Here is a 10497-nt window from a genome sequence, read left to right as displayed (position 1 = left end):
CCGGCAGTCGGACGTTCATGATCGGCCTCGGGCAGAGAGGGTCGCGCCCTTTCCGGAAAGTTCCCTCCAACCGTGCCATGGAGTGTAGCCTATATGTTACCTAAGATGGGGTCTGGTCGCTTTTAGCGACTCGCTTCTGCCGTCCCGGGTCTCATCACTGCAGCCCCATTGAGGCTCCTTCCCAAAGCCTCCCGTCCAAGCCAGCAGGATCCCACTGCTGGCGCCCATAGAGGTTTTGTTGCCTCCTTGCCGTCGGAATCCTCCCAGCACATGACCAGTGTACACCCCACCCTGGGATCCTTGATGCCTTCCCACTCCTCAAAGGGAGCCTGTAGTGCTCTACCCAGCGTAGAGCCAGATCCCTGTCTCCAGCTCCGGGTCTCTCCTTTCAAAACCACTGCCCTGTACTGTCCGTTCCCCCACCCAGAAGCGGAGAGCACTTGCCGAAAGTGGTCTCCGAGGTCCCAGGCCGGGGGCGCAGGGCTTCTTCTGCCAGCACCTGCTTCCACAGAAACTGATCCTCTGCAGGTTCTCACAAAGAATTGTCTCGTGAAACTCTTGGAAGATCGAGTATGCCTCGAGTTGCTGAGGGCCCTCGGAGGTGGCCCTGGGTGTCTGGCCGGGAGTGGGGAACAACAGCTGACTTAAGGTGTGATTCTTAAAGTTTATCCTTGGAGGGCCTCTGGCTGCTGACAGCTGGGAACAGGACACCCCGAACTGGTTCAACCCTACCCCTAATCCCACCTCCACCCAGCACAAAGACACCTATAGCCCAGGATCCCCCTTCCAGTAGGGGTGGTATGGCCGCTCCATGCTTGGGCCCCGCACTGGGTTTAGGAGCCTGGAGTGGGTCTGTCCACCCGTGTCCCCTAGCTTGCCATTGTACTAAGTCACTCCACCAGGGAGGACCTCTCAGACTCAGGCTGTCCTACTGGGGGTCCAGCGGCAAACCTGAGGCCTCCAGTCATCACTGTGTAAAGGACAAAGTTGGGGAAGTGGCACCATCGCTATCTATGGGGATGGATACAGCGGGCAGCAGGGCCTGCGGCTAAGGGGCCTTACGACTGAGGTCTAACAAGGTTGGCCAAATCCTCCCAAAGCTGTGGTGGGCATAGGCAGACTTGGTGAGAGTCTTCATGTATCTGGCGTGGCAACAGGGCAGCCTGTCTGCTCCTTAGAGAGACAGGCTTCATTTTATGTCAAAAGGGACCTGGGCAGGGTCACCCATACACTCTGCTGTTCCCCCACTGCACTGCCTGGTTCCTGAGTCCCTCAGTCCCTTCCTCACCTTGCCTCCTTAGGACACTTGAACCTCCCCAAACTTCCCAGGGTCTCTTCCCTCTGACTCAGAGGCTGTTTGAGGCTGTCTTGCCCTGAGGAAATCTAAGCAGAAAGGAGCAGGCTTGCCAGCCGCCACCGCTGAAAATTATCTCCTGGGTCAAGGGTCTTGTTGGGATAGGCCTGGGGGCTACCATCACACTATCCAGGATCAAGGGCTCCCAATGAACTGGCAGGACTAGCCAGGCTGTGTAGGAACCGGTCTGGCAGGCTTGGCCTTGGAACCTCCAGGAAGCCTTAGCTGGGAGGGGCCCAAGTTGAGCACAGCTGGCCTCACACCCGTCTGGCACTGGCACCAAGACCAGGCAACCTGCCCGGGCTGTAGACAGGGCTTGGGGAGGCCTCCTCACAGTGTCCTGAGTGACCAGTCTGGCCAGTGAAAGAGGCTGGGAGGAGCTGGGAGATGGCAGCACAGACCAGGCAGGCCAGCCTCGTTCCAGGCTATGTCCCGATCATGCTGTCCTCTGCTGACCCCAGATGTGTCCCAGGTGGCTTGGAGAGCCAGCTCTCTGAGGTGCCTCTGCATGCTTGGAGAGCCAGCTCTCTGAGGTGCCTCTGCATGCTTGGAGAGCCGGCTCTCTGAGGTGCCTCTGCATGCTTGGAGAGCCAGCTCTCTGAGGTGCCTCTGCATGCTTGGGCCTCAGGGACAGGGAGTTCTCTGTCCCCAGTCTTCTCCTTCCTCTTTTTTCTCAGACCCTGTCTCCTTGCCCCCTTTCCTTCCTTGAATGTCTCCTTCCTCTCCTACTTCCCATCCCTGTCTCTCTCTGTGTCTTACACAAGCACACGCATGACAGTGCCTGCCTTGATGCTCTCCTTATCTGCCAAGTGAATGAGGAGCAGACTATAGTCTCCTCCCTTGAGGGTCAGGGATTTGAAGGTATTACAGGGGAGAAAGACCTTGTCTGTGTTGGGGTAGGGAGGGTGGTTCATGCCCTCTAACTTGTCATGCCCCCCGAGTCTCCAAGTGAGGACAGCATGTTTGAAGAGTTCACAGGGAGGAACCCAGAGGATCTGTCCCACTCCCACAGGGTCTCCGGCCAGTCCGAAGATTTCTGACTGGATCCTCACCTTTGTCAGTCAGAGAGGGAGCTGACTCAGCACGGTTCCTGCCAGGCAGTGCACAGGAACGCACAGATCACAAAGCTGTGGAGACCACCCACCTGGTCCCTCCCACCCTAGAAGGGAGCCTACCCAGGAAGGACAGAAGCTGTAGCTGCTACTGGACTAGGCATCAGGCCTCTGGATAGACCTGAGGCCACCATATTCAGAGTTAGGGTATAGAGCCACCCTCTGGACATGTGCTCCTGCTGGGCTGCCACCCCAGTCTGGGTATCAGAAGAAGGGATCTCACAGGGGTTAGTGGCTGGCAGAGCCTGAGTCATGGGAGCTGCACCCTTAGCCACCCCGGGATAGTGAGGGACCCTCAGGATGGAATCCCCAGGCTTCAATACTGCCCAAGAAGTCAGCTTGACCATGTTGCTGCCAGTGAAGTCCTGGGGCCTGAATGACCTGTGGGCTGGAGGTCAGTCTTTCACGTGGCAGGCACTAAAGGGTTGCAAGCTGGGTCGCCTGCAGTTCTTGCACAGGACTGGGCTGGCTGCCCAGTCCCCTCAAGCAGATGTCCATCTCTAAGACCTGGCCCACTGAACTCGTTTTTATGTATGCTTATCTGTGTGGGTGCACATGTGTGCATGTGTGTGTGTGTGTGTGTGTGAGTGTGTGCATGTGCATGCATGCGTGTGCATGTGTGTGCGTGTGCGTGCTTGTGTGTGTGTGTGTGTGTGTGTGTAGGTCAGAGGACAATCCTGAGTGTCATTGCTAAGGTGCTGGCCCTCAGGCGCCATCCACATTATTTGTTTATTTAGAGGCATGATCTCTCACTGGGCTGGAGTGTGCCAAGTAGGCAAGCCTAGCTGGGCATGGAGTCCCAGGAATCCACCCACCTCCACCTCCCAGAGCTGGCTGGGATTATACGTGTGTACCACTACACACTGGCTTTTTTTTTTTTTTAGGGGGGTGGCATTTCTATAGTTTTGATTTTTTTGAGACAGGGTTTCTTTATGTAACCTTGGCTGTCCTGGAACAAGCTCTGTAGACCAGGCTGGTCAAACTCAGAGATCTGGCTGCCTTCGCCTTCCTGGTGCTGGGATTAAAGATGTGTGCCATAACAGCCCAGTGGGGGCTTTTTATTTTTTGTGAGTTCTGGAGAACAAACTCAGGTCTTCTCCATCCTGAATTTGGTTTTTGCTATTCTCGTTTAGAGATAGGGTTTGTCTGTCTGTCTGTATAGCCGAGGCTGGGCTTAAGTGCACGATGATCCTCCAAGGGCTAGGATTTCATACCACAGGCCTGGCTCTAGAGCTTGTCTTGGGTATTCAAATTTCATATGCTTGGACCACTCAGCAGGGGGGAGGAAGGGGTGGAGCGATAGACAAAAGCATCTGCTCCTGTTCCTGTCCTGTCCAGGCCAGTGCCAGGGACCACAGTTCTCAGGAGACCAGCCTTTGCTGATGCAGATGCTCTTGGCCAGAAGAGGCAGTGTCATGGCTATCTCTGACGTCCGGATCCTCAGTGGTCCCATTGGGAAGCTAGAGCAGGGCAGGCAGGGGTCTTGCTGATGACTGTGTAGGTGGGCAGGCCAGAGCTGTTTCTGTTTGCAGAGGTGATGTGAGGGGAAGCAGTCCCGCCTGGCACCCTTGCTGGGACAGGCCTGCTGTCTGCGGAGACGCCACTGTGGCACAAGCCCTGTCTGCCATAGCCCACACGGGGTAGTGACTGCAAGTTTCCTGACAAGGGTTTTGTGACTTTAAAAGCTGAGCATGCTTTTGGGGAATTAAATGCTGAAGGACGCCTGACGATGGGCTGGAAAACGGCCCCTGCTTCAGTTGGTTCCCGGCGATTTGCCTTCCTAAATTGAAACATCATTTTCTTTGTTTTTCTTTTGACAGACATGTGGTTTCCTCTTGAGGAGGAGGAAGGAGCTACAGAATGTTGTGCTGTGTCTGAAGGGCACTCAGGAAGAGATGCTCAGAAGCAGGTTGGGAGGTAGGCTGTCAGGGTCTGCCCCATGGGAAGGAGGACAGAGGGTGACGGGTGCTTGTGGCTGATCCAGGGGGCTGGGATGGAGTCAGAACTGGGGCACCTTTGGGTCACTGGTCACCTCAGTCTCTGGCTCTAGACGGTGGACAGCAGGGCGGAGAACGGTGGCTTCAGCTCTGAGGCCCATAGCTGCATCCAAGCCTAGGCCACTGACTTTGACTGGTGCCCTGGCGAAGCAGAGAGTGAAGTCACCTTGCTCCTACGACTCCCTGGAGAGTCGCTGGCTTGGTGTCCCGCATCCCAGGGCTTTAGAGACACAGGTCTCTCTAGCCAGGCTGTAGTGTCACAGGGGCAGGGCAAAGGAGGGCATGGGGGGGGGGGTCTGTGGAGCAGTGATCTGCTTACTGTATCCAGTAAATCACTGGGCAGCGTGCAGCGGCGGTTTCTGTGGGTGTTGCTGGTGTACTGGGCACAGACTTGGCATGCGTCGTCAGGGCAGGAGTTGAGCTCTGATGCCCCTTCCTGTGGCTTGATTTCTTCAGGAAAGAGGGAGCAGTTGGCCAGGTGAGAAGGTAGGCTGTGCTAGCAAAGGACTGGGGTAACCCAGGAGGAGACAGACCAGGATGAGGCCGTGCCATGTTCCACATACGGAGCCGGGGGCCCAGCCGCTAAGGACGGACAGCCACAGTTCTGAAGCCAGGAGGTGGGGGTTTCTGTAATGGAGTAATCCCTCCTAGGGATGCCTTCCTTCCATGTGAGCCAATGGTCAGCTGCTCTGGGCCTCCTCAGCAGCCAGTGTACCCCTTAGTGGCAATTGTGAAATTCCCTCCAACTACCCTACCTTTCCAATGCTGGGGAGGACTAGACAAGAAGGCCCTCTTCACTTTGCAATGCCATGAGAATCTGACCTGAGGTTGGCCATGCTGGGTGACATAGTTGCCCCCAGTTCCTGCCTTCACAGAAATCTAACTCAGGCTTCCATGGGCCTGAGAATAGTATGGACAGAGCAGAGGGTTCTCGAAGAGCATTTGAGCACTGAGTCCCTTCCTGGGTCCCACAGGACTCCACCTCAACTCAGGGCTAAGTCCCAGGGCCTGCTGGGAGGGGCCCCATGAACAAGCTACTCAGAGTTGGCATGGAGAGTTTTATTGATGTCAGTAGCTATAGGGCTCACACAGACCGTTCCCAGCTCCAGGCTGTCTAGGAACAGAGGATGTGGTCCCTAGGTGAGGCAGCGTGAACTTCCATTCAGGGGAGGGTGGCCTTCCCTCCTTTATGTCCACCGGCCAGGAGTGGCCTCTAGCTTAGAGCTTCTGGGTGAGCTTCAGGAACATGGGGCCATTGGCTGTCCCCCTTCGCCAAGACTCGCAGGTGTTTGAAGGTGGTGGGCAACCTGTGGCCCAGGAATGGAGGCGTGGTCACGTCACAGATCATGGCCACATACTCCCCTGTGAGAGACAGGGAAGATTGTCCTCAGGAGAGTGTGGCCACTGTGTCCTCACTGTCCCCTGGGCATCTCAGCCCCGTCATCTCTTACTGCCACTGTTCTCTTCGGGTCCCTACACTAGGCCGCTAGGCTGGACTGCCGTCCTGAGGGTGGGTATTTGGAGCAGGGCAGCCAACTTTTCAGACCCAGGCATCCCGGAGAGTGAACTAAGTGGTGGTGTTGGGAGAGACCAGATGTGTGGACAGCCCTGGGGGGAGGGTGTGTGTCAAACCACAGAGACCCCAGCTCCCAACTGCTAATTAGGCCACGTGGCTGATTTTTGTAAATCCTGGCTGACATTGTTTGTGGAGAAAACACATTGACTTTTCTCTAAATGTTTAAGAAATAGCTGGACCTCTAAAGGTTTGAGGTGCCTGGTGGGGTCCTGAGGCCCTGGGTGGAGGCTGGGGGAGGGAAAGTCTGGGGGGAACCAGAGGAGGGAAAGGCTGGGGGGCTGGGGGAGGGAAAGGCTGGGGGAAACCAGAGAAGGGAAAGTCTGGGGGATGGAGGGGGGGGAGGAAAGACTTGGGGCTGGGAGAGGGAAAGGCTGGGGGGCTGGGGGAGGGAAAGGCTGGGAGGAACCAGAGGAGGGAAAGGCTGGGGGGCTGGGGGAGGGAAAGTCTAGGGGGCTGGGGGAGGGAAAGGCTGGGGGGCTGGGGGAGGGAAAGTCTAGGGGGCTGGGGGAGGGAAAGGCTGGGGGGCTGGGGGAGGGAAAGGCTGGGGGGCTGGGGGAGGGAAAGGCTGGGTGGCTGGGGGAGGGAAAGGCTGGGGGGCTGGGGAGGAAAAGCACTTTTCCTTTCCATAGTCTGTAAACTGTCTGGAGAGCTTCAAAGTTGGAGAAACCATAAAAAAGAAAATAAGAAATAACAAAAAAGGAAGTTGCCATAGAAACGGCCCTCTCTCCTTCCCCTGAGCCCGCTGGGGCTGGCACCAGAGTGTGGAAAAAGCTCCTTGGCTGGCCCAGGCTCACACCAGGAATGTGGCCGCAGCTGAAACCAGGCTGGAGCAGGCTCCCACCACCGGGTACAGCAGAGCCCAGCCGAGTGACATTCCAGCCACTGAGCAGAGTAGTTTCCCCTCCATTCCGGCTAGGCTGAGGCTGTGCCTTCCTGGACAGGATGAGATTGGGCCTGGGGGCTGGAGGAATTTGCTTGACCGTGGGTCAGTTTCTTTAGAGAAACTGGCTCTAAGAGGCCCACGAGCTGGGGCTAGGGTACTTGGGGAGGGGGACGCACATCCTACCAGTAAAGCACCGGCAGCGGGCCAGGCTCTCTGGCAGCTGGAAGAAAAGCCCTGCATAGCGACGCCAGAGTGTTCCCAAGCAGCCCATCTCTAGGCGTTCCCAGGAACACACAGCTGCACCAGCCTCGGCCAAGGGTGCTGGCCTGGGGAGCCAGTGTGAGCTCACGGCCGTGGCTGCAGAACCAGGCCACAGGCCTGATCTGACCCTGTTCCTGGGGCCTGTCCCCATCAGATGCAAGAGACTGGCCTGAGAATTGCTGGCCGGTGCGTGCGCTGAAGGCCTGGCCCTGACCCCACATTGTTCATCTGTGGGCTCTTGCTGAGGGGCTTGGCTCTCACCTGGCCTTACCCAGTGTGGAACCCTCAGTCCCCAGAGCTACCACACAACTACAAATCAGGCCTGGAGTTCTGCTGGCAGAGGCCCTGGAACTAAAAGGTTCTTCTCACTCACTGTCCAGAGATGAGGAGATGGGGGTGGGGGCTTACCCCAGGGGTCAACCTACAGGCTCCGCAGGGGCTGCATGAGTGAGGGTGCTCAATTCACTCCTCCCCGTTCCAGACTCTTTTTTTGAGACAAGGTTTCTCTGTGTATTTCTAACTGTCTTGGAACTCGGTCTGTTGACCAGGCTAGCCTTGAACTCAAGAGGTCCACCTGCCTCTGCCTTCCAAGTGCTGGGATTAAAAGCATGCACCGCCACCACCACCAGTCATCACCGCCACCACCGCCGCCCAACTCGAGGCTCTTTTTAGTAGCGCCCACCAGCAGAGCTGCAAGCCCAGGCTCACTGTGACCTCAAGGCCCTGCCAGAGCTGTGAGTGCCGGATTTCTTAGGTTTCCCATGACCCTCTGTGAGATGGGTCTGGACCACGCAGCCTATTGGCTTCCCACCAGGATCCCAGAGATGCTGGAACAAGGGTAAGTTTTGGGGGCAGGCAGACAAGCATGCATGTCGGCTGCAAGAGCCTGGGCAGTTTTAGGGGATGGAACTTGTCTAGAGAAGTCACCTCTGTCCTATGTTCTGATGAAGTAAAGGCCTTGGCTTCTCTGGCTCTCTGGCATGGAAAGGAGGATCCAGGTTTGACTGCTTCCCCAAGGCTGAGAGCAACTTTACAAGAGGGGCCCTGGTCCAAAGGCCTCCTACCCAGGCCCAGCTTCGGTACTGCCTGGTCCCTGGGAATCACAACTCTTAAGAAGCCCTGGACCAATGACCCTTTTCCCAAGCCTTGGGCTCTGCTGGCTGAGACCCTAGAGTCACAGATTCCTCTTGCTGTCCTAAGAGGATGCTGGGTAGACCAACAGGCAGGGATTCTGTGCTAGGACACATGAGGGCCTGGAAGAGGCTTGTCATTTTCCCCCTTCCGGTCCACACACCTCCACCCACCTCTGGGATGCCTGGGCATATGCCTTCCCTGGACCCCCCATACACAAGGCCTGTCTGTCCCCCAGTTTGCCTCTGCCTTTGTAAGTACAGTGATGGGCTTCTTTGAGGGTCACATCAAAATGCCTACCTAGATACGCAGCTGTCGATGGCTCTACTGTGGTCCCGTCAGGCCTGTGGGGAGAAGAGGAGGAGCCCTTGAGTGTTCTGCCCAGGCCTCTCTGTGTGTTCATTTCACCCCAACCAAAGCCAGCAGTTCTGGGGCAGAAGCTGGGCCCCAGGTCATCAGAGCCTCTGGTGCCTACCCATGGGTGTCATGCCTTCTCTGAGGCTCCCCTCTATCTTCCACAGCTGTGTCTGGCTATGGTGTCTACTCTTGGAGGGCTATCCCAAGCAGCCCGTTCCTGACTCTTTGCCCTGTAGGTCCCCACTGATAGAGCTCTGTCTGATGCCTCATAATCCCAGAATTGCTGGGCAGGTGTGTAGCAACCACCCTGTGACCCTGGCCAGTCTTGCCTCCTCAGAACCATGGTCTGGCTCTTGGGATGCGAGAGGCTCCTATACTCAGCCGAGCACAGGATGGAGGAGTTAGGAGCTGGTCGGAGAACAGCTGGAGGTTGCGGAGGAACACACCCATCTTTCAGGGAGAAGTGACTCAAGGGGCTGGGGAGGAGATGGCTCAGGTAGTAAAGCCCTTGCTTTGTAAACACAAGGACCCGAGTTCAATCCCCAGGACCCATGTAAAAATATCAGACATGGTGGCCTGTGTTTGTAACCCCAGCTCTGGTGAGGTGGAAGCAGAAGAATCCTGGGGGCCATCCAGTCTGGCCTGATTGGTGAGCTCCAGACCAACGTTGTCCTCTGGTTTACACATACTTACATACACACACACACACACACACACACGCACGCACGCACGCACGCACACACGCACACACACACACACACACGCACGCACACACGCACACACACACACACACACGGGGGTGGGGGGTAACAAGGCTGAGGCACCCATGTGATTCCTCAGGGTGGGAGAAAAAGGGACAGACCAAGACAAAGGTAGGAAAGAGGTCCCAGTCTGGAGCCCCTTTCCCAGAGACTCTGCTCTGGCTCCTGTGTCTGGGAGATGGAGACCTTCACGGCTATCCACGGGATCCATGAGAACCCTGTGGGATTCCCAGTAGGTGCGGCCCATATGACATATGCTTCAAGCTTAAGTTCAAGTCCTGCATGGGGCCCAGGGCCCACACCCTCAGGATCCGAACACGGCCAACCAGCTTCCCCGGGTGGGTCATCTGAGGAGGACCTCGCAAGGCCCTGCTGAATGTGGCCAGTACATGCGGGAAAATGGGTCCCTCTGGCAATCCTGGTTTGGGGTCTCTGAATGAACTGGGTTTTCAGCCTCTTCTCTTTCCTGATGAGAGGATGAGGATGCTGGCTCCGTGTAGACACCTGGCCTCAATCCCAGATGTGTTGAGCTAGGCTGCATGCTGAATGATGGGTCCCCATGGACGGGGAGGAGCCTCAAAACTCCAGCCGCTTGGGGCTCCTCCCTGACCCTGGCCCTCCATCCGGGGCAGTCTGTTTCCTGTTGCTAGTGGCGCAGGGTGGCCCACGGCCAGTGCAGACCCAGGGACAGCGTGGACAGTCCCTGTCCAGGTGAGGCTGAAGGGACCGGCAGGTTCTGATCCCTTGACAAACTTAAAGACCACATGCCTGGTTTGGGTAATAAAAAATTAAAGACAAAAGATTTTAAAATGACTTCATTTTAAGTAGGGAAAACAGGCCTGGGCTAGGCCCCAAGAGTACCTTAAAGGGGAAGAGATAAATAATTTAGCAGCAGGAATAACTAGAGGCTGTCAGGCTGCCAGCTTTAAGAGAAATAAAGGGGGGTTACAAGAATCTCGAGAGTTCTGAGAGTTTTTAGAGAGCCCTGGGGCTTTAAGGAGGCCAGACAGAGCCAGGCAGGAGCTGGCGTCAGAGCTGGTGGTTCACTGGGCAGTGGAAGACATT

At 56.5% G+C, this 10497-nt stretch overlaps 1 protein-coding gene across 1 annotated transcript in view; it reads right to left on the bottom strand.

Annotated features, from left to right (window-relative positions):
- Positions 1-5676: 5676 nt before the first annotated feature.
- LOC121443594 (MORN repeat-containing protein 1-like) overlaps positions 5677-10497 on the bottom strand; it is a 54350-nt gene continuing 49529 nt past the window's right edge. The window contains exons 13-14 of the mRNA XM_041645411.1: positions 8615-8658; positions 5677-5825 (exon numbers count right to left, since the gene is read on the bottom strand). Coding sequence (XP_041501345.1) covers positions 5677-5825; positions 8615-8658 — 193 coding nt within the window. The remainder of the gene's footprint in view (positions 5826-8614; positions 8659-10497) is intronic.

The sequence above is a fragment of the Microtus oregoni genome, unplaced genomic scaffold (genome assembly GCF_018167655.1).
Source record: "Microtus oregoni isolate MIOR12 unplaced genomic scaffold, Mior012 000109F_ref0000275, whole genome shotgun sequence".
Taxonomy (NCBI): Eukaryota; Metazoa; Chordata; class Mammalia; order Rodentia; family Cricetidae; genus Microtus; species Microtus oregoni.
This window is presented reverse-complemented; position numbering and strand designations above follow the sequence as displayed.